This window comes from Hyperolius riggenbachi, chromosome 7, assembly GCF_040937935.1.
Source record: "Hyperolius riggenbachi isolate aHypRig1 chromosome 7, aHypRig1.pri, whole genome shotgun sequence".
In the NCBI taxonomy this organism is placed as follows: domain Eukaryota; kingdom Metazoa; phylum Chordata; class Amphibia; order Anura; family Hyperoliidae; genus Hyperolius; species Hyperolius riggenbachi.
Genome location: NC_090652.1, coordinates 14,943,827 through 14,968,295, shown reverse-complemented (window position 1 = coordinate 14,968,295; position 24,469 = coordinate 14,943,827). Strand labels below are relative to the sequence as shown.

At 45.6% G+C, this 24,469-nt stretch overlaps 1 protein-coding gene across 3 annotated transcripts in view; it reads right to left on the bottom strand.

Moving 5' to 3' along the window:
- LOC137525395 (uncharacterized) overlaps window positions 1-24,469 on the bottom strand; it is a 55,175-nt gene that overhangs the window by 8,604 nt on the left and 22,102 nt on the right. For 2 of the 3 annotated variants that reach the window (XM_068246470.1, XM_068246471.1), the window contains exon 4: window positions 5,445-5,634. In XM_068246470.1, the coding sequence (XP_068102571.1) occupies window positions 5,445-5,634 (190 nt within the window). Of the gene's footprint in view, window positions 1-5,444; window positions 5,635-13,453; window positions 13,763-16,702; window positions 17,288-19,835; window positions 20,023-24,469 lie in introns of those variants that run through there. The other variant, XM_068246469.1, reaches the window with a different exon arrangement.

Below are 24,469 nucleotides of genomic sequence, written 5' to 3'. Positions count from 1 at the left end.
GGGAGGACAGAGCTGCTCCTGTGCCACAGAGAATGTACCAGGGCATGCTGGGCCATATCTAGGACAATCTATATATATAATAGAGTAAGTGCCTCAACCTTCGAGCAAGAAGAAGAAGTACTTTGCATGAGAAAATGTATGCGTGCTCAATCACCAAGTTTTAGGCTTCTTTTCCACGGACTGTTTAGCCGTGTGCTCAGCAAGCAGTTACCAGGCAGCAGTGAGCAGTTATCATGCAGCAATAAGCAGTTACCAGGCAGCAGTGAGCAGATACCAGGCAGCAACAAGCAGTTACCAGGCAGCAGCAAGCTGTTACCAGGCAGCAGTAAGCAGTTACCAGGCAACAGTAAGCAGTTACCAGGCAGCAGCAAGCAGTTACCAGGCAGCAGCAAGCAGTTACCAGGCAGCAGCAAGCAGTTACCAGGCAGCAGCAAGCAGTTACCAGGCAGCAGCAAGCAGTTACCAGGCAGCAGCAAGCAGTTACCAGGCAGCAGCAAGCAGTTACCAGGCAGCAGCAAGCAGTTACCAGGCAGCAGCAAGCAGTTACCAGGCAGCAGCAAGCAGTTACCAGGCAGCAGCAAGCAGTTACCAGGCAGCAGCAAGCAGTTACCAGGCAGCAGCAAGCAGTTACCAGGCAGCAGCAAGCAGTTACCAGGCAGCAGCAAGCAGTTACCAGGCAGCAGCAAGCAGTTACCAGGCAGCAGCAAGCAGTTACCAGGCAGCAGCAAGCAGTTACCAGGCAGCAGCGAGCAGTTACCAGGCAGCAGTGAGCAGATACCAGGCAGCAACAAGCAGTTTCCAGGCAGCAGCAAGCTGTTACCAGGCAGTAGTGAGCAGTTGTTAGAGTTTGAGAGGCATGTTACTGCCTATCAACTGTCCGTGGAAAAGAGGCCTACCCTAGCAAGTCTGGCTTTGCAAATCTGGCCTAATTGGCTATTCATGAGGCAATGCTCATGCAAATATGCATTTGCTTTTGCATGCCAAACTATGCAGGGTTAAAAAACCAATACTGCAAAGCGGTCACCCTCCTACATGCCAGTGATGAGCGAAAATGCAAAAATTTGTTTCGATAAATTTTTACCGAATTTTCGCCTAATTTCGTTTTGACAGGCAAATTTTCCATCTAATTTTTTCACGTTAATTTTTGCCTAAGGCCAGTCATTTTCGCATTACTTGCGTATGATTGCGGACATTTTCCACATAAGGGCATTAGCGCCCGCATTCAGAGAAGTTTCTTGCGCATTATTGCGGGCATTTTTCCGTATAAACGTCCGCATAGATTGAATTTCCATGCGGATTATTGTGGACATTTTTCCGCATAAGGGCATAAGCATCCGCATACAATGAATTTTCGATGCTGGTCGAAAACGCAAATATTTCTGAAGATTTTCGTGAAAATTCGCCAAAAAACGAAAACGGGATTTTCGAGGCGAAAATTCGCAAGCAACACTGCTACATGCTACATTAGCACTATCCAGGAGCGTCGGGGAGAGCCGTCCACACCCACCTCCCAATATTTAAAACAGGCACTTACCTTAACGTCCATTGCGTTCTGCTACATGCGCATTAACTTGGGGGCACCACATAAGAAAGGAGAGAAGCATGGGTCACCCCGAGCTTTAGATTTCAGGGCTGGCTCACATACAGCACTCCAGAGGGGGGGGGGGGGAGGACAGGTGCAGACAACTCACTCCAGGGCTCACACCACCGGAGCAAGCCATCCACCACCTGCCTCCAAAGGATACAAACTGCAAAAAATGCTTTCCATGAGAAAATTAATGCGCATGTAGCAGAACGCAATGGACGTTAAGGTAAGTGCCTGTTTTTAATATTGGGAGGTGGGTGCAGACGGCTCTCCCTGGCGCTGGCCACGCTTGGGGGGGGGGTCGCCAGCGGCACCTAGCCTCCCCCTCCGGGGTGCCGCTGTGGTTCCCGCGGTCACTCGGGTTGTATAAAAAGGGGGCATTGGGAATCCTCCCTGTGGTGCTCCTGGATAGTGCTAATGTAGCATGTAGCAGTGTTGCTTGCGAATTTTCGCCTAAGTCATTTTCGAAAAGGCGAATTTTCACGAAAATCTTCAGAAATATTTGTGTTTTTGACCAGCATCGAAAATTCATTGTATGCGGATGCTTATGCCCTTATGCGGAAAAATGTCCACAATAATCCGCATGGAAATATAGACTATGAATGTATTTTGTAGGTACTGATCTTTTGCAGGAACGGATCTTTTGCAGATACTGATCTTTTGAATGTGTACAGCAACTTTCTGTGCAGCATCTTGCAAAGATTTCTATCTAATGGGGAGTTCAGCTCCATAGAATAGACTGTGTAGGTGTGGCTCTGATACTACATGGAAGAAGGTAAGATTGGTCTGTGATCTTTCATTTTTCCAAAGACTTTTATCTGATGTGTGTACCCACCTTTATTCTTCTTGCTTCAAGGTTGAGGCACGTACTCTATTAGATAGATAGAAGATGCGGCGTATGCTACGACGCGGGACGGCTAGTTTCTGATATAATAGTAATCTTCTGATATAGACCACTTTTCCTGGTCCTTTGGAGTTTATTATAACAAGATTATACTGTATATTATTTTATGTATTGAGAAGCAAAGCATATTGGGAGGAAAAAAATGAAATCTGCAGTGTGTTGAGATTTTCAAACTACTTCAGGAAATTGGAGTCACTATAGATACGCATCAGTTGATCCTGTGGTCTTATTGTACTCTGTCATGTGGAGTTTCAAATAAAGAATACCAGCTTTTTTCATTGACCTTGTCTGGCTTGCAGATCCTTCCTTGTTTGCTTATATGGGTTGGCCTGGCTCACCAGATCCTGCCCCGACTGGTATGATTTGAGGGGGTTTGAGTGTACAGGAACTTTCTTTCTGCAATCACAATAAGCCACTTCAGTGGCGTAGCTACAAACCTCTGGGCCCTGATGCGGAATCTGGATGTGGGCCCCCCTCCTAGCAACACTCGACGCACACAAATCCCTATAGCCAGCTATAGGTCCCTTCAGTATAGGTAGCCAGGCATAGGTAAGCCAGTATAGTTGCCCCCGGTATAGGTTAGCCAGGTAGGTGCCTCCAGCATAGGTAGCCAGTATAGTTGCCCCCAGTATAGGTAAGATAGGCAGGCACCCCCGGTATAAGTTAGATGGGTAGGTGCCCCCAGTACAGGTTAGCTAGGTGGGTGCCTCTAATATAGGTAGCCAGAATAGTTGCCCCCATCATAGGTTAGATAGGTAGATGCCCCCAGTATAGGTTAGTTAGGTAGGTGCCTCCAATATAGGTAGCCAGTATAGTTGCCACCTGTATAGGCTAACTAGGTAGGTAGGTGCCCCCAATACAGGTTAGATAAGTAAGTGCCCCCAGTATAGGTTAGATAGGTAGCTGCCCCCCAGTATAGGTTAGATAGGTAGCTGCCCTCCAGTATAGGTTAGATAGGTAGGTGCCCCCCAGTATAGGTTAGATAGGTAGGTGCCCCCCAGTATAGGTTAGATTAGGTAGCTGCCCTCCAGTAAAGGTTAGATTAGATAGCTGCCCCCCAGTATAGGTTAGATTAGGTAGCTGCCCCCCAGTATAGGTTAGATTAGGTAGCTGCCCCCAGTATATAGTTAGATTAGGTAGCTGCCCCCCAGTATTGGTTAGATTAGGTAGCTGCCCCCCAGTATAGGTTAGATTAGGTAGCTGCCCCCAGTATAGGTTAGATAAGGTAGCTGCCCCCCAGGATAGGTTAGATTAGGTAGCTGCCCCCCAGGATAGGTTAGATTAGGTAGCTGCCCCCCAGGATAGATTAGATTAGGTAGCTGCCCCCCAGGATAGGTTAGATTAGGTAGCTGCCCCCCAGGATAGGTTAGATTAGGTAGCTGCCCCCCAGGATAGGATAGGTAGGTGCCCCCCAGGATAGGATAGGTAGGTGCCCCCCAGGATAGGTTAGATTAGGTAGCTGCCTCCCAGTATAGGTTAGATTAGGTAGCTACCCCCCAGGATAGGTTAGGTAGCTGCCCCCCAGGATAGGTTAGGTAGCTGCCCCCCAGGATAGGTTAGGAAGCTGCCCCCCAGGATAGGTTAGGTAGATGCCCCCCACGATAGGTTAGGTAGCTGCCCCCCACGATAGGTTAGGTAGCTGCCCCCCACGATAGGTTAGGTAGCTGCCCCCCAGGATAGGTTAGGTAGCTGCCCCCCAGGATAGAATAGGTAGGTGTCCCCCAGGATAGGTAGCTGCCCGCCAGGTTAGGTAGGTGCCCCCACCCCAATAATGGAGGGGGGAGCCTCAGCCGCGGGGAGGGAAGCCCGACCTCTCCCTCCCTTCCTCTCCCCGGGCTCCCCCCTCGAAATTCTGAGTGAGCGTGCAGGGTAGCGGCGCTATACTAAACTACTCACCTCCGTCTCAGGTTCCAATCGTCGCTGGTCTCCTCCCGCTCCACATAGATGCTGATACACACGCTGCGTCAGCGTGTATGCAGCGTGTGTATCAGCATCTATGCGGAGCGGGAGGAGACCAGCGACGATTGGAACCTGAGACGGAGGTGAGTAGTTTAGTATAGCGCCGCTACCCTGCACGCTCACTCAGAATTTCGAGGGGGGAGCCCGGGGAGAGGAAGGGAGGGAGAGGTCGGGCTTCCCTCCCCGCGGCTCCGGCTCCCCCCTCCATTACAGCGCACACCCTCAGGGCAGCGAGCGGCACAGGCAACACGGGCCTGGAAACGGGTATGGGCCCCCCGGGCCCCTCCCCCGCCTCTTCAGGAGCCGGGCCCGGTCGCGAAGGCGACTGCTGCGACCCCAGGCCCTACGCCCATGAGCCACTTGCATCTGTAATGTGAGTGGCTCTGACACCTCCGTGGGTGGAACTTAGTACTCTCCTCTCCACTCTCCTTAGTTTTGCAGTGAGCAAGCCCACTCTGATCTGCTCTACAAGTGAAAGTAGCCTGTACTGCGCTCCATAAGCTACCAGGCGCATCATTGCTAACAAGGGAAGAGATACCCGGCAGTGCGTGTGGGAGGACCGTGACAATACTTTTATCAGTGATTGCAAAGTGGAAGTGGTAACACTGCATCCTCTTTTGTTTATATTCACATTATCCCTCATTTTCTCCAAGCTGCTTACTTCTACAGTACTGTATAACCAGCACTGGGGCCATTCTTCTCGTCTTACAAATGTAGTCAGGCATCAAGTCACTTGCAACCAGCCTGAAGAGAGCAGCCGAATTCGGGTTTCACACGGACATGTGATGCATGCTTCGCCCATTGACATATGATGCACGCGCCACTCACTTTTTACTATATCCAGAGCCAGAGACACGTAGGGGCAAAAAAAGCATGTTTACTATAACAGAAGTTTTATTATATCAGAGTTTACTATACCAGGTGTTGCTCCCATAGACCCCTAGAGTCAATACTTTTAAAAAGCATTGAATGCATCCAAATCTAGTTTTTACTCACATCTGTTTATGTTACGCCTCAACTCATCCACCAGCTCGGAACTCTTCATCTTTATATCGCTCCACATTGTCTGGAACTGCTTCACAGACAGCGTGTGCTGGTACTTCTCAGCCAGGCGCTCCCTCATGTGGGCAACAAGGGCCCTCTTCTCCTCCCTTCTGCCTCCATCATAATTGCCTCTGATCATTTTCTGGAAATAAAGATTTATAAAAAGGGAGATTTGTGTTGAGATCCCTGATAATTTCCATATTCTATCATACATAGCAGAGCAACATAGCCAATGCAGCATGAATCACCATTCATTTCATTTAACCACTTGAGGACCACAAGCTTACAAACCCCTGGTGACTGAGCTATTTTTTACAATTCAGTGCTCTGCAGCATTAACAGCTCGCTGCAGAGCCATACAGCTTAGCACCCAAATGAATCATGCCTCCTTTTTTGCCCACCAACAGAGATTTCTGTTGGTGGGCTCTGACCGCTGCTGCACGTAGTATTTTTTTTATTCATGTATTTGTTCTTTTTTTTTTTTTTTTAAATAAATTTGTGTATTTTTTTCCACCCTCCCTCCCCCCAATCAGCAGGATCATCTCTCATAGGCATCAGCCTATGAGAGTGATCCTTGTTCTTTGCCGCTGGCAGACTGTTGATGGAGCAGAGCGGCGTGCGCAATCCCCGCGAATCTCTTCCTCCAGGACTTGACGCCGATCTGCGTTAGGCAGTCCTGGGGGAGCCACCTTCCCAACGCTTATTGGCGTTAGGCGGTCAAGAAGGGGTTAAAGTAAACCTGTAATAAGAAAAAGTGCCCCTGGGAGGTACTTACCTCGGGACGGGGAAGCCTCTGGATCCTAATGAGGCTTCCCCCGTCCTCTTCAGCCTCGGCGATCCAGCGCTGGCTCCCCTGGACACAGAGTGGAAATAATATTCACATTCTCTGCTCAGCGGAGCCAAAACGGGTCCACTCTACTGCGCAGATGTCGGAGCCCAAGTGGAGAGACGCTACTGCACGTGTGCACAAGCGGCAGAGAAGGAGATCATCAGGGGGGGGGGGGGGGGGGGTCTCAGAGCTGGATACACTCTACTGAGGAGGAAGGGGGAAGCCTCTTTAGGATCCAGAGACTTCCCCCTCCAGAGGTTAATACCCCACAAGGGACTCTCCTTAAAAGACAACTTAACCACTTCACCCCAAGGCGTTTTTACCCTAACGGACAAGAGCGATTTTCACCTTTCAGTGCTCATTCCTTTCATTTGCCAATAGCTTAAAGCGGTATCGTCACCATAAAAATCAAATTTCAACAGCAACTTGTCTGAGTGTATTAAGTGATAAAGATGCTAAGCCTGCATTCAACTTTCAAAACTTTTTCTGCTGTTATGATTTGGAGTTATCACATACTTAAGGAGCACTGGTCCTTTAGTATTCGTGCCAAAGAATTGCATGCTGGGGGTTCTTTTTATCTATAATCTATTCCTCCTCTTCCCTTTATTTCCCTGCCAGCTGCTTATCTGAAACCTAATCCCCTACTCACTTGTGTTTACAAGCAAGGCTCAGGCGACTCAACGATTGGAGGAGACAAGAAAAAAAGTAAAGGGCAGAAATGACATCACGAGTTAGCCTTAACTGTGGGCAAAAGACATGGCCCCCACCAGGAACAGAATTCTCATCATTTACTATATAACATTTACTGAAATCAAAACGTGGACAGTATAATACATGTGTTATGTAAGTAGATAAAGTATTTATCTACTTATATATATGTTTTTTTTCCCTGGCATAGTATGGCTGATCCTACTGCTTTAATCACTACAAATCACAATGAAATGATCTATACCGTGGTTTTTTCACCACAAATTGGGCTTTTTGGGGTTGATATTTGTTTTTGGTAATTACTTTATTTTCTATGCATTTTAAAGGGAAATACAAGGAAAAAATAAAAAAAATACACTATTTCTCCAATTTCATCCCCTATGGTTTTAATATAAACACTGCTACTGCACATAAAACCCACACATTGTATCTGCCCATTTGTCCTGGTTATCACAAGATTTTAATTATGTCCCTATTACAAAGTATGTTGACAATATATTATTTGCAAATAGAGGTGTATTTTTTTTTTATTGTGGGTTTTTTTGTTTTACAATTTTCATGTGCACGTGCACAGGGATGCACGTGCACACGCGGGAGCGCGCTCGTGCACCCACGCGCACATCGGCAGCAGCACTGTCTGACTTATAAAAACGTCCTGGAGCCGTTAAAAGGCTCTAGCAGGAGGTTTTTATAAGTCTGTTTGTCATTAGTTAGTGGTTAAAGGATACCTGAAGTGACATGATGAGATAGACATGGGTATATACAGTGCCTAGCACACAAATAACTATGCTGTGCTCCCTCTTTTCTTTCTCTGCCTGAAAGAGTTAAATATCAAGTATGTAAGTGCTCAGTCCTGACGCAGACAGGAAGTGACTACAGTGTGACCCTCACTGATAAGAAATTCCCCCTTTTACCTCTTTCTTGCTCTCAGAAGCCATTTTCTGCTAGGAAAGTGTTTTATGGTTGGAATTTCTTATCAGCGAGGGTCACACTGTAGTCACTTCCTGTCTGAGTCAGGACTGAGTCAGCTACTTACATACCTGATATTTAACTCTTTCAGACAGAGGAAGAAGAAAAGGAACACAGCATAGTTATTTGTGTGCTAGGCACTGTACAGACACATGTCTATCTCATCATGTTACATGTCACTTCAGGTATCCTTTAAGTGAGAGTGATATGGAGGCTGCCATATTTATTTCCTTTTAAACAATACTAGTTGCCTGGCAGCCCTGCTGATCTATTTGGCTGCAGTAGTGTTTGAATAACACCAGAAACAAGCATGCAGCTAATCTTGTCAGCTCTGACAATAACATCAGAACCACCTGATATTCTGCATGCTTGTTCAGGGTCTATAGCTAAAAGCATTAGAGGCAGAGGATCAGCAGGACAGCAACTGGTATTGTTTAAAAGGAAATAAATATGGCAGTCTCTATATACCTCTGGTTAGAGTTGTCATTTAAGAGAATTTAAGTGAGTAGCAATAATGAAAGGTTTGATGGAAAAGTGAGAAAGAACGTGAAAGGGGGGGGGGGGGGGGTAATGAGGTTAATATTGGACACCTTTTTATGATTGCTATATTTGACTCTCATAATTATTTGCTGCTCTGGTTCATTGGGGTCCTCATCATTATTTAATTATTTATTGTATTTATAAAGCGCCAACATATTACACAGTGCTGGTAGACTCAAGTAGACCTACACTCTTGCACAGGACAGAAGGAAAACAGATAAATGCACCCTGTATGTATTTAGTGAGTTCATTTGTGTCTAATCACAAGTTGTAATTTGATCTTTCCTGTGTCACCTGACTGCCATGGCAGATAAGCTCATTTGAAAGCACAGGATGTTGTTTGCTTCCATGAAAGCAGGAAGTAGAAATGGCGCAGATTTATTTCAGGATTTGTATCAGCTGTAACAAAGAAATGTTTTTTTTTTAAAGGGAATTGAGAGGGATATGGATGTTTCCTTTTAAATAATACCAGTTACTTGTCAGTCCTGCTGATCTCTTTGGCTGCTGTAGTATCTGGATCTCACACCTGAAACAAGCATGCAGCTAATCCAGTCTGACTTCAGTCAGAGCACCTGATCTGCATGCTTGTTGAGGGGCTGTGGCTGAAAGTATTAGAGACACAGGATCAGCAGGAGAGTCAGGCAACCGGTATTATTTTAAAAGGGAAAATCCATATCCTTCTCAGTTTAGGTACCCTTTAAATGTTGTGTATCTTTTAGAGCAGAGAGGAAGTACTGAGTTCAGGTCCACTTTAAAGAACAAGTGACACACATGCTAACCTAGAAATAAAAAACACATATACAAGTAGATAAATACTAGATCTACTTACATAACAGCTGTATTGCACTGTCCACGTTATGATTCCTGTGAATTGTATAAAGAAAAAGCAGAGAATCCTATTCTAGACAGTTTCCATCTTGGTTACCTTTGAATGAAGCTAATTCTGACATCATTTCCTCCCTCACTTTTTTTTTCTCCTCTTGCTAATTGTGTATTCGTTACCCGCCCTCCTCTTAGAGTATTCAGACACTCCCACTGAGGTCTATACTAGGAAGTGCACTGTCTTATGTCCTTAGAAGGAGGGAGAACTAAAGGGAAGAGTAGGAATATATTATATAAAAAGACCCACCCTTAGCATGCATCTTTTTGGCAATGGCAAATAAAGGGCCAGTGCTCCTAAGGTATATGATAACTCCCATAACAGAAAAAGTTTTGAAAGTTTTTAATGCAGGATTAGCATCTTTATCACTTAATACACTCAGACCAGTTGCTGTTAAAATTAGATTTTTATGGTGACAATCCCACTATAACCTGCTGGGCATTCTGATTCCCGCGGGAGGTTTTTTTTTTCACCCAATTTTTTTGTTATCATGTAGCTAGCCTATCGCTAGCTACATGATTCCCCCTCCCACCCTTCCGATCGCCGCTGGCGATCATGCCCAGCAGGAAATACCGTTATGAACGGGATTTCCTTTAGGGCTTCCCCCGTCGCCATGGCGACGAGCGGAGTGACGTCATTGACGTCGTGACGTCACAGGGAGCCCCGATCCACTCCATAGCGCAGCCTGGCGGTGATTGGTCTGGCTGCGCAAGGGGTCTGCGGGGGGGCCCTCTTTCGCGGTGGGTAGCGGCACATCGGCGGCGATCGAAAAACAAACATGCATCTAGCAAAGTGCTAGCTGCGTGCTTGAAAAAAAAAATTGTGCAAATCGGCGTTACTGGACGAGATCAGCTCGTCCAAAACGCTAAGGAGGTTAAAGGCCTCATAAGAATTATTGCTGCATGTACGATCTACACATAGGTCTCAATTCATAAAAGGCTGTGTGAAAAAAATCTGGACTTCAAAATACTGCATTCCACATTTTAGACTTTTGTGCGCTAATTCATAAAAATATTTACAGGTGCGGTAGAAGTTCGGTAATATACCGTCTTCAACAGACAAAAACTTGTTCGGTAACAGCAGAAGAGAGTGAAGTATCTCTGTGTTGTTACATGCTGTTCCGTGCAGTGAGGGCGTCACTATAGCAAAAGGCATCCTGACATTCCTTTGGAATGTACGTTAGTTATACTGCCTCGGCTCCCTCTGAATCTGTCCGTTAGTCTTTCTTAACATTTTATTTATTTGCCACAGTTTAGATGAACTCCAAGAAAATTTAAACATGCCCTGCTAGGGCAATTTCCCCACTAGATCCTCCGCATCTTTAAACAGGAACCTAAGGGGTTAAATGGCTGAAGTGCTCCAGGGGAAGCCTCTTTTGCTCTGTTCTCTCTGCTTGCTGCCTGGGGGGTAGAAAAGCTTGTTCCACCCGAGAAGCCTTCGCAACTTAGCAGCATTCGATCAGCAGGACTTGCAGAAGGCGGGGGCTGTTTCTACTGGTTCTCTGCTCCTGTCAGTCATAGCTTTCTGTGCTTCTGTTTGTTACAGCTCTGCAGTCTCCACACTGTTTACACCACACCAGAGGTGCCAGTAATGTTTCGGGTTTTTACCGCATGTTGTAGTCTTTATGAATTGACATTTACTGACATTAATTGGGGTTTACCACACAAGTCGGTAATTTACCTCACTGATCGGTCACAGATCTTCTATATTGCTTTTCTGTATTTACTACAGTACCTTATCAAAATGAGTACACCACTCACATTTTTGAAAAAAAATTATATCTTTTTATGTGACAACACTGAAGATATGACACGCTAATCTAATGTAATACAAAGCACTTTGTGTTCATCTTGTATAAAAGTGTACATTTTCGTAGTACAGTCACAAAATAAATCAAATCACCACCATTAACCCTCCCGGCGGTACGCAGTTTCAGTGGCTGCGTCCGTGGGAGATTTTTTTTTAATAAAATGTGTTTTTTTATTTGTTAGCTAGCACCTTGCTAGCTAACTATCTGCCCCAAGTCCCCGACACCTCTCTGACCACCCCTTCCCACCCCCCCCCCCCCCGATCGCCGCCGGCAATATTTACCCGTCCTTGATCCCGCGAGAGCCGCAGCTTCACCAATGAGCTTCACTGATCGGACAGGACGTCATGCGCAGTCCCGATCCTCCCCATAGCAAAACCTGGAGCTAATTGGGAGGCTGCGCCATCGCAGGATCCCGGGGGGTGCGTATAACGGCGGGGGCGATCGGTGGGGACCGGAGGGACTTGGGCCACATGGTTAGCTAGTGAAGTGCTAGCTTAACAAAATACAACCATTTTTATAAAAAAAAAAAAGAACCTCCCGGGGCCATGTGATCCCCCGGCGGCATAGCTCGGGCTTACCGCTAGGAAGGTTAAAGTCTAAACCTCGGGTGACAACTGTGAGTACACCCCCACCCAATGTGACTTTTTTCCCTCTCCTGGGGATGTTACACAATAGTTTGTAGAAGGTCTTGGGTATATGCTACTTGGGGGAGGTGGAAGAGGTCTGGCCATCTATACTTTCTTGGAGTGAGGAAGAGAGGTCTGGCTTCCTATACATTACCGGGGAGGGGGGGGACAGGTCTGGCTATCTATATATTACTGGGGGAGGGGGGGACAGGTCTGGCTTCCTATACATTACTGGGGGGGGGACAGGTCTGGCTATCTATATATTACTGGGGGGGGGGGGAACAGGTCTGGCTTCCTATACATTACTGGGGGGGGGACAGGTCTGGCTATCTATATGTTACTGGGGGGGGGGGGACAGGTCTGGCTATCCATATATTATATTACTGGGGGAGGGGGGACAGGTCTGGCTATCTTTACATTACTGGTGGGACAGGTCTGGCTACCTATACGTTACTGGGGGGGAGAGGTGTGCCTACCTATACATTGCTGGGGGAGGGGGAGAGGTCTGGCTGCCTATATTTATACGTATATCAGATATACATACATACAGATATATATCAGATGTCGAGATGCATAAATATGAAACCTACAAAGAAATGCATTACTGCAACATATACTATACTGTTTATACTCTAAAGCCCTTATGCTATTAACTTTTTTCTCCTGAGTTTTCTCCTAGGTGATATTTTAACACCTTGCCAACAAAATTAAGAAACTAACAAGTAAGAAAATACCAATTTTGATAGTACTCTTTTCACCTACTTTTTGGTACTTTTGCGATTGCAATATGCTGAAAATTTATTTTAAAAAGTAAAAAGAATTATCACTTAGGAAAAAAGTCAGGAGAAAAAGTTAATTGCACATGGGCCTAAATGTCTATTTTCACACTGCGCAGTGGCCCAACAGTAAGAGCTGCAGTCCATGAACCCGCAGGTGGTCCCATTCAGGGCTGTTTTGGAAGGCAGGAGGGGTCACAGCATGAGGGGAGAGCACTGGCCACACATTGGCAGGGAGGGGGACACTCCCCCTCCTCCCTTACCTCGGGCTCTCCACTCTGCGCTCCCCTCCAGCATCATTCAGCGGCAGCAGGCGGCGGGCAGGAACACATACCTTCATGCGTTCCACGCGCCAGAGGTTCCGCTCTCTAAGAGTCTGACACTACTTCCTGTTTAAACAGGAAGTGGCATGAGGCACTTCGAGATCGGACCTCTGCAGTGGATGGAGGTATGTGCTCCAGCCAAACCGCCTACTGCCACTGATTGATTGAGGGGCAGCGCTGAGGGGAAAGCCCGAGGTGAGGGGGGGGAATGCTGAGCAGGCCCCAGGGGAGGGGGGCAACCAAATCTTTGCAGGGGGCCAGGTGGTTTCTAGTTATGCCCCTGCTGGTGCTTTACGACGGTCAATGAACATATGAAGAGTGAAGGGTTTGCATTGCAAGCAATGTCTCGCATACAACTAAACAAACAGGGCATAAAAAGGGTGTTTCAGAAATGCATTGCACTAACAATATCATAAGATTGCATTTCTTTTGCGATTATACAGTCCAACGCAATGCGTTGATGTGAGAGATTGTACAACAAAAGAAAAGAAACGTATACGTTTTTAAGGAAAAAAAACTTTATTTTTTTTTCATTTGCAACATGCAAATATTTTTTTTTCTTTTTTAAAGCAACATGAAAATGGAACAAAAAAACAAAACACTTTTTACAAAAAACAAAGAACCTTCTTAGGAGTTGGATCTCCTCCTGATCCCCTTCAGCTGGTCAATCTGCTCCTGCTGCCGATCCAGTATTTCCCGCAGCTCCTGCATCTGCTGCTGCAGGACGTGGATTTCACGCCTCATTCTCTGCATTTCTCGCCACTGGCTCCGGACTTCTTTCTTCAGCCTCCTGTGAGAGGCTAGGGACGCTGTGGAAAAAAATGGAGAAAATAGGTTAACCCAGTTGATACAGAGAATTATACATTTTATATGCAACAATGGTATGAACATGTTTACTTTTATTTGAATAAAACAATGTGCAATGCCTCTGTTACACAAATAACACTTTACCTTAAATGGACACTTAAAGGACTAAACGTATAATAATTTGGCCTCGTAAGTCCTTTAAAGCGGAATATAACCCTGCATTTCAACTTTGCTCTAAAACATTATTTACAGTATATTATATGCAACCAGCATTTTTTTTTTTTTTACTAGACCAGCATTGGAAGAGTTACACAGAGCTTTAAAGTTCCTGGAGATTTCTGCAGAGGCATCCGAAGCTGACATAGATACATTTTGTTTACATAAATGTATCTAAGTGTTGAATGTAACTCACTCTCTCTGACTGAGAAGGAGTTGGAGGACAGCCAGAGTGTGTAACATTTCTAAATTGATACATTTAACTAAATAGAATGTAACAATCTGAACTTCTGCATATCTCTCCATGGAACTTTAAACCTCTGTGTTTAACCCTTCCAATGCTGGTCTAGTAAAAAAAAAAATGCTGGTTGCATAGAATATGCTGTAAATAATGTTTTAGAGCAAAGTTGAAATGCAGGGTTATATTCCGCTTTAAGCCATGAATAAAAAAAAATAGTTTTACTTTCTTGGGGCTTCTACCCGCCCCCTGCAGCCGTCCGGTGCCCTCACAGTCACTCACAGAGCTTCCGGTACCCCGCCGCCAGCTAGTTTCATTTTTGCTGACAGGCCTGGTCACACATTTTTCTTCACGTTCCCATCCGCAATAGCATCCTGGGGGGGGGGGGGGGGGACGACGGAGGATCCGCGAGTGACTGCGAGGGCACAGGACGGCTGCATCGGGCTGGTAGAAGCCCCAGGCAAATACAACTAATTTTTTTATTCCTGGCTTAAGTGTCCCTTTAAAGGATACCAGAGTCAAAGATCTAATCATTAAAAGACATGGTGGTGGTGGGACGGGTTCAGCAGTCACTTACCCCTCCCTCTGTTTAAAGATGTGTGCCTCTGTTCCCCCGTGATAGCCTCGTTTGCGGCTCCTGTCCACTATTCAAATACTGCGCCCTTTGTGTGCTTGCTCCAGTCCTGCTGGCGTCCCAGCGCGTGCTCTCCGCAGCTCTCCGCAGTTCATGCTGAGGAGACGGGAGCGCGCGCGCACGTCTCTAAGTGGCGTAAGAGGGCGCAGCGCTTGAATAGTGGACGGCTGGACGGAAGCCGCAAACGCAGGATATAACGGGGGACTGGTGGTTTTTGAACAGAGGGAGCGGTAAGTGACTGCTGAACCCCTCCCACCACCACCACCACATGTTTTTTAATGCTTAGATGCTTGGCTCTGGTATCCTTTAACCATATATACACCATGGTTTCTATGTTTAATGACATCTGATGCATTTTATAAATCTCCATGAATGTTTGCCACTATTATTTATTATTTTCAATACATTGTTTTCTAGCACACATTTGTACAGTCAATAAATGGCTCGTCAGGAAGTCCATGTATGTTGACATGATTAAGGCAGCATTAACACTTTCATGCACACCAGATGTGTTTGTATGTAGTTGATGTTTTTAAAACATATATTTAGAATGGAGGAATACAGGATTGTTGAGCACCTTTGAGGATGATGTACTAATGGCTGTTACTTACAAAAGAAATTGTCTGAATAATGAATGCATCCATTCATCTGTCAATAACTATATCACACTGAAATGATCTATACATTTTTTTGCCACCATTTAGGCTTTCTTTGGGTGGTACTTCTTGCTACAAATTATTTTTTTCAAAGTGCATTTAATGGGAATGAGAAAAAAAATGTAAAAAAAACTAACAAAAACACATTATTTCTTAGTTTTTGGCCATTATAGTTTAAAATAAAATGTCCTACTGTAGATAAAACTCACACATTTGATTTGCCTATATGTCCCGCTTATTGCAGAGATTAAAATATTTCCCTAGTATAATGTATGGCGCCAATATTTCATTTGGAAATAAAGGTGCATTCTTTCAGTTTTGTGTCCATCACTAATTACAAGCCCACATTTTAAAAAAATAACAGTAATATACATTCTTAACATAGAGTCGCTAAGGCAGGCATGGGCAAACTTGGCCCTCCAGCTGTTGAGGAACTACAAATCCCACAATGCATTGCAGGAGTCTGACAGCCACAGTCATGACTCATAAAGGCAAATGCATTGTGGGATTTGTAGTTCCTTAACAGCTGGAGGGCCAAGTTTGCCCATGCCTGCCCTAAGGTAACTATGCTTTTTTTGTCTTTCTTCTTTGGGTACTAAGTGAGAGTGTGGGAGGGAAGGAGTTAATTTAAAATATAAGTGTGGGTCTTTTTATTACAATAAATGTTTGTAGGTGTAATTTTACCATTTGGCCACAAGATGTCCTCGCACATAATTTTCTAACAGGAATTAATGCGTGGACGTGTTACTTCGTTTTGTTGCAAAGACCATGGCATCTCATGGATGCCGGTGATCATTGACACGGGGACTTAGATTAATGAACTGTGGTCCCATTCATCTCCCCTCTAGCGATCGGCGGCGAGAGCCAGCACGGGAACGAGCGGAGTGTGCTTTGGCAAGGGATGAGTATCTATATCCCTGCGAGATGCAGCCGTGTTTTGCAGGGGCGAGGGCAAGTGGTTAAGTAACTGCTGAATTGTCATAGAAAGACATGCTGGTTGCATAATTTGACCTAACTTAATCAGGGGATATGTTGTTCAGATAATGTGGTTTGTATTTGTATTATAGTAATAGTTTGTGTATTTGTATTATAGTAATGGTTTGTATTTATAGTATTATAAAATAAGAACCTGTAATGTAATGCTTATACCCTAACATTTACTTGAATTTCAATAATATTCGTATAGTAAACGGTTTACCATATTGCGGTGTTCGGGGGGATCTCCGGACCACCCGTTGTCTCCATGGAGAAGGACCTGGTGTGGGTGCTTGAGATAGTCCTGGTCTGGGTGCTGGAGATAGTCCTGGTCTGGGTGCTGGAGAAGGTCCTGGTCCGAGTGCTGGAAAAGGGCCTGGTCTGAGTGCTGGAGTAGGGCCTGGTCTGGGTGCTGGAGTAGGGCCTGGTCTGGGTGCTGGAGATAGTCCTGGTCTGGGTGCTGGAGATAGTCCTGGTCTGGGTGCTGGAGAAGGTCCTGGTCCGAGTGCTGGAAAAGGGCCTGGTCTGGGTGCTGGAGAAGGTCCTGGTCCGAGTGCTGGAAAAGGGCCTGGTCTGAGTGCTGGAGTAGGGCCTGGTCTGGGTGCTGGAGTAGGGCCTGGTCTGGGTGCTGGAGATAGTCCTGGTCTGGGTGCTGGAGAAGGTCCTGGTCCGAGTGCTGGAAAAGGGCCTGGTCTGGGTGCTGGAGTAGGGCCTGGTCTGAGTGCTGGAGTAGGGCCTGGTCTGGGAGCTGCTCCCAGTTGCTGCTGGTCCACCTGAGGCTGTGGACGAGGTCGGGGAGCATTTCCAGCTGTAGAAGAAGTAATAAATGATATAATGTGATCCAAAATATTTGATAAAATGGATAAAAAGGATTAACTTTTTATTCAAACTACAACTATTTTTATTTGAAAAATAACTTTGATAAGCCCCTACTTTATTTAAGAACAGAAAAAAATTATACTACCTCTCATTTCTTTATTGGACATAAAAGAACTCTTCAATGCAGTGAAATAAAGCTAGACTATAAAGAGCGTTCTTAAAGAACACCCGAAGCGAAAATAAATGAATGAAATAAATGATCGCATCGATCTTTCTTCTTCTAGAAATGACTTAAGATATTCCACAGTTTTATTTTATGTTTAAATCTACTTTTTAAGTTTTAACTGTTTTATTATTTTTGCATAATGACACATTCATCAACTTATACAAGAGCTAAAATCTATGAACTAATGACCCCTTTTATCTCTCTCCTGCTCTCAGAAGCCATTTTCTTCTAGGAAAGTGTTTTATAGTTGGAATTTCTTATCAGTGAGGGTCACACTGTAGTCACTTCCAGGACTGAGTCAGCCACTTACATACCTGATATTTAACTCTTTCAGATAGAGAAAGAAAAAAAGGAACACAGCCTAGTTATTTGTGTGTTAGGCACTGTACATACCCATGTCTATCTCATCATGTCACTTCGGGTATCCTTTAAAATCAGACTGGCGTGACGGTTCATCTTTCAGCAGGACAACAACCCCAAGCAGACAAGCAAGATATCAAATAGTGGCTTCAGGACAACTCTGTGAATAACCTCAGGTATCCCAGCCAGAGCCCAGACTTATATCCGATTGAACATCTCTGGAGAAATCTTAACATGGCAGTGCACCAGAGCTGGATCATCCACAAGGCAAACCTAGGCAATTGCCTAGGGCCTGGAGAGGATCTAGGGGCCTGGTTACCACTACTAGCACCCACCAAATATTTCTAAAAAAAAAAAAGGCCAGTTATCATCAGTGGTTGGCAAAAACTGATATCTTACCTAAGGCCCCATTTCCTTGTAATCCTTTTCTGATATGCGCCAACGCTTCCCATCCAAGCTAATAAAGCTTGAGAGGTGCTGCAAAGAGGAATGGACAAAACTGGCCAAAGATAGGTGTGCCGAGCTTGTGGCATCATATTTAAAAAGACTTAAAGAGAACCTGTATCAAAAAGTTCTCCTGGCGGGTACTCACCTCGGGAGGGGGAAGCCTCAGTGTCCCAATGAGGCTTCCCCCACCCCTGTAGCTGCAGGCAGTCCGGCACTGGCTCCCCCGAAGTGTCCCGGAATCCTCCCTCGACAAGCGCCGATTTAGTTACCTTTCCTGGCTCCAGCGGGGGCGCTGTTGCGGCTTTCCGCATGGAGATAGGCGAAAATAGCCGATCTTTGTCGGGTCTGCTCTACTGCGCAGGAGACTTCCGCCTGCGCAGTAGAGCGGCCTGACAGCAATCCGCTATTTCCGCCTATCTCCGAGGCTGAGAGACGATACTAAGCCTGCGCTGGAGCCACTATTCGGGGAGCTTTATCTTCCCAACAGTGGGACCGAGGAGGACGGAGGAAGCCTCGATAGGATCCAGAGGCTTCCCCCATCCCAGGTGAGTACCCCCCAGGGGAGGTTTTTCTCAATACAGGTTTTCTTTAAAGGATGTAATTGCTGCCAAAGGTGCATCAAAGTATTGATCAAAGTCTGAAAATACTCATGTACACGTGATTTCTCAGTATTTTTATTTTTTTCAATTTGCCAAAACCTTAACCTCTTAAGGACCACAGACTTACACCCCCCTAGTGACCAGGCTATTTTTTACAATTCAGGCCAGTGCAGCTTTAATAGCTTGCTGCAGTTCCCTACAATGCAGCACACAAACCGAACCCCCCCCTTTTCTGCCCACCAACATAGCTTTCTGTTGGTGGGCTCTGATCGCTGCAGTTTTTTTTTTTTTTTTTTTTTTTTTATAAAATTGCTTTTTTTAAATTTAATTTTCCCTCCACCCGATGGCCAATCACAGCGATCCTCTCATAGGCATCAGCCTATGAGAGGTGACCACGTTTGGAGCCTCTCCAGGGGACAGCTGAGTGACACGGCTGTCCCCAGTACAGAGCTGCATTAGATCGCAGCACTGTACATTGTAAATAGATGGCGGTTACGCCATCTAACAGTCTGCCGTTGGGAGACTGATGACGGAGCGGAAGTCCATCACTCAAGTGGGGATGCGTGCGCGTCGACGTGCGCGATCCCCTGCAAAACACTCCTCCTCCAATCAGCGTTAGGCAGTCGTAAGGTGGTTAAGTAAACTTTTTTCAGGTTGTCATTATGGGGTGTTGCGTGTAGAATTCTGAGGGGAAAAAATGAATTTAATCCATTTTGGAATAAGGCTGTAATATTACAAAAGGTGGGAAAACTCATGCGCTGTGAATAGTTTACGGATGCATTTATGGATATACACACACATCTTTATTATAGTATTCACAGCCCATGGCATTTTTTATAGGATAAATAGATACAGTATATAAAACCCAATATAGATATACATAAACTAATACTCTGCTGACGTACATCGCATATCCGCCACTACGCTGTCCACAAACGCTTGGTCCCTCCTTTTAAAGTCTGACCATAATTGTTGGACCTTCTTTGGCTCCAGGACCCGATTAAATTGGGTCCTCAGGATCCTTCTGACCTTCTGCACCAGGGAACGTTTCCCCTCTGTGTTACAGAGGTCATAGTTGCCTCCGGTAAAGGTCTGAAAAAGAAATAGAACAGTATTATTACCCATTATATGTGTTATACAATGCTTAAAGGGAATCCGAGCTCAAGTAAAAAAAGAAAGTTGTACTCACCCGGGGCTTTTTCCAGCCCAGTGCTGGTCGGGAGGTCCCACGACGGCGTCCTGGCTCCTCTCCTAGTCCCCGTTCCGGAATGGCTGACCGTCCGCAGCCCGGGCGACACTCTGCTGAGTGTCGGGCTGTTCCTTCCGCGTATGACGCGGCTGACGTCACACGCAGGCCACCTCGCGTCATCACGGCGGCCGGCGTGAAAGTACTGCGCATGCGCGATTAAAGCGCGCATGCGGCGTACTGCCACGCCGGCCGCCGTGATGACGCGAGGCGGCCGGCGTGTGACATCAGCCACGTCATACGCGGAAGGAACAGCCGAGTGTCGCCCGGGCTGCGGCCGGTCAGCCATTCCGGAGCGGGGACTAGGAGAGGAGCCAGGACGCCGTCATGGGACCTCCCGACCAGCACTGGGCTGGAAAAAGCCCCGGGTGAGTACAACTTCCTTTTTTTACTTGAGCTCGGAGTCCCTTTAATTAGGCTTCTTCTTAATTACATCATAATGAAATACACAAGTAAAAAAATAGGGTTGTGTTCATGAGTCCTTAAAGGGGCACTTTAACGAAAATTGGATTTCTGGCATAACCCTCTTAGCATGTACCTAAATTAAAAGCATCGAAAACCAAGCAGCTTTTGCTTTTTTTAAATGCTTGTAAAGGTTATACAGAGCTCATGCAGAGATCCTGCCCATCCCCCTTCCTCTGCTGACTGGGGCTGCTCCATAGCAGCTCTCTCTCTGCTGAAGCTGACGCTGGAATGTTGAAGATGTTAGATAAACAAATAAGCAAGGTAAATGACTTTACAGTCCCGTTTACACTCACTCGGCTACTTCTGTTTGCAGTGCCATGAACTTCCCCAGCACACAGCCTGCCATTTCCCATACACCAGAAAGAGAGAGAGAGAGAGAAATCAGCTGTTAAACTCAGCCTGACTTAGCAGGGGGATGACACGTCGTTTAGCTCCAAGATGCGTCGGGAAGGATATCTTCATCTGCTCTGTATAACCTGTCAAGGACACATTTAGAAAAAATAAACTGCTTGGCATCTGAAGCTCCTAATGTTAGGTACATGATAACAGGGATATGGCAGACACCTAATTTTCATCATAGCACCCCTTTAAAGACTCGAATTTGTGATTTAAATGAGGCTTAATTGCCTCAGCTGTGCGGCTGGGAGAGAGGGGGCTACTTACCCATAAGTCCGCTGTCTTCTGTGCGTTCCAAACGTCTTGCACGCGCCCTATTGGATGCGTTGCAAGACTCACTACCGCACATTTCCTCCTTTAATATTAATATCATCATTACTGATGATATTATTAACCACTTTCGCATTTAGGACGTAGCTCCTCCATCCACAAATTGCTTGCTGGACATAGGAGCTACGTCCATGAAAGAAACTCGTTGCCGTGGCCGATTGCGCGTTCACCCGCGGGGGTACTCGTTGCTGCTCGTTAGCCCGGAGATCAATGAATAGTTCCCATTCATTGGTCCCCGTGTTAATGAACGACGGCATCAATGAAATGCCTGCGTCATTGCGATGTCGGAAGTAACACATCCACGCATTACTTCCTGTTTAGCATACTAATTGTACGCAACAGAAGTAATGCAGGAGGACATCTTGAGGTAAAATAGTAAAATTACACTTACATGCATTTATTTTACAAAACAGACTTACACATGATTTAAAATGAACTCCTTACTTCCCACACTGTCCCAAAAAAAATACCTATATAAAACTTTTAATAAAAAAAATCAAAATTAAAACATACTACCTTCGGGTCTAAACTTTAATATACATGTCAAGAGGTTATATTACTATTATTTTTTCAAATTATGGGCTTGTAAATTGTGACTCAAAACTGAAAAAAATTAAACTTTATTTCCAAATAAAATTTTGGCGCCACACATTGTGATAGGGACATCGTTTAAACGGTAAAATAACCAGAACAAACGGGCAAATAAAATAAATGGGTTTTAATTATGCTAGCATGTATTATTTTGAAACTATAATGGCCAGAATCTGAGATATGAGAAAAAAGGATTTTTCCCCATAATATTCCAGTTAAAATGTGTAACGATTGTGGAACTTTCTCCGTGATCAGCGCACAACGCATGCGCTGATACGGCAGAAATCCTCCACAAGCGTATAATTTGCAGGAACCCAGCAAAAGGTGCTACGCACCCGTAGAGGGAAATTCCTGTCGGCAGATGGTGCTGGGGAGTGCAGAGGAACCAATCCTCTGTACCTCCACAAGTGCCAGACAGGAATTGTACGAAGCGCAGAACGCAATCGCAAGAGAAGCGATTGCGAATGAGAACGAGCAAAGGGACAGGTTGTATGTGTGTGCGCCAATCTAGTTGCCACTCCGTGACAGCGCACACACAACAGCAGATACGAAACAGAAACGCAACCGCAAGAAAGGCGATTGCCAAAAGTGACACAAGGCAGATCAGAACAGAATACGAGGATAGCAAAGGCACAGCAAATCATACAATGAGGAGATACGGAAAATAACAAATGCTAACTGAACGCGAACACTGCACTCATTCGCAACAGTGCACGCGTTCATGCGCGGTCTCCACGTGATAAGCACAATAGAGACAAGCACGCCTAACTAACCATCGACAGACAAACATGTAACAGAGGACGCGAGCGCTTGCTTAACGGTTACCTCACCGAGCCTCCAGCAAGCGTTCGTAGCAGACAAGACAGACACACGAAAACAGGGACAAGCGAGAGATAGGATCCACAGCACTAGCGAAAGTGGCTAGCGCGATCCAGGAAGACAGAACAGAAGGATCCACAGTACTAGCGCAGGACGCTAGTGCGATCCAGGTACAGAGTAGCAGAACAGAAGGATCCACGGCACTAGTGAAAGTGGCTAGCGCGATCCAGGTACAGAGTAGCAGAACAGAAGGATCCACAGCACTAGCGGAAAGTGGCTAGTGCGATCCAAGGAGACAGAACAGAAGGATCCACAGCGCTAGCACAAGATGCTAGTGCGATCCAAGTGAGACAGATCAGAAGAGATAGCTGGTAGCAACCGCTGCACCAGCTATTCTCCAAGAACAGAGATCAGAACGATTTCCTGTCGACCACCGCTGGGACAGGACAATCGCAACAGAACAAACAAAACAGATAAGCAATCCTAACTGCACTAGGGGAACCTGCCTAGCGCAGTTTCAGAAATTACTCTAAGCTGAACTTCAAACAAAGAGTAAGGCTGACACTCCTCCAGGAGTGTTTCACAGGAAGGAATCCTTATGACCAGCCAAGCATTGTGGGAAACACATAGTACTTATAGTACACGCCTCCAATGAATGTGGCCAGGCAATTTGCATGACAACGTATGCAAATTCCTCAGCAAGCACAAGCTGCAAAACTGACAGAAGCTCTTCTTTCCAGAGTCCTGCAGCATGCAAACCTAAACAATGGTCAAAAAGCTGCCTGCCTGCACAGGCAGCTGAGCAGATCATTACAAAATGCATTTAGAAAAAAAAAATTCTTAGCAAAATGTACCACCCAAAGAAAGCCTAATTGGTGGTGGAAAAGATATAGATCATTTCATTGTGATAAGTAGTGATAAAGTTATTGGCGAATGAATGAGAGGAGCGCTGAAATGATGCAGAAGGTAAAAAAAAAGACTGAAGTGGTTAATAATAAAAGTGTTCAAAATTGTAGGAGGAAAGGAAAATATTAGGGATCAAGGATGACTACAAGAAGATATAATTGGCCAGCTACTGTATAACTGCTGGCAGATATTGCAAGCCATCTAGAACTACATCAGGTGAAAGATGTAGGGAGGGGCCCACCTAAGGCTGGTGACAGATATTGGGAGCAAGTAAATAAATATTACCAGATGGTGTGCCGTTTTACAAAAAGTGTCATAACAATTCAGTGTACAATTGCATCTAAAAACCCCATCCAATGAATTGCACTCACCCCTAAAACACCAAATCTGCATGTCTGCAGGCCAATTGGAAAAAATAGTCTCTCACCAGCACTGGTTTCAATATGTGACAAGATCTCATTTGAATCCTGGGAAAAAAGTTCCTCAAAGCTATATGCCTGAGAGTCAGGGGCGTAACTAGAAGTCCTCGGGCCCTCCTGCAAGAATTTGGATGGGTCTATCATATGGCTGGTGATAGATATCGGGAGCCACCTATGGCTGGTGTCAGATATATGGAGCCACCTATGGCTGGTGATAGATATATGGAGCCACCTATGGCTGGTGATAGATATATGGAGCCACCTATGGCTGGTGATAGATATCGGGAGCCACCTATGGCTGGTGTCAGATATATGGAGCCACCTATGGCTGGTGATAGATATATGGAGCCACCTATGGCTGGTGATA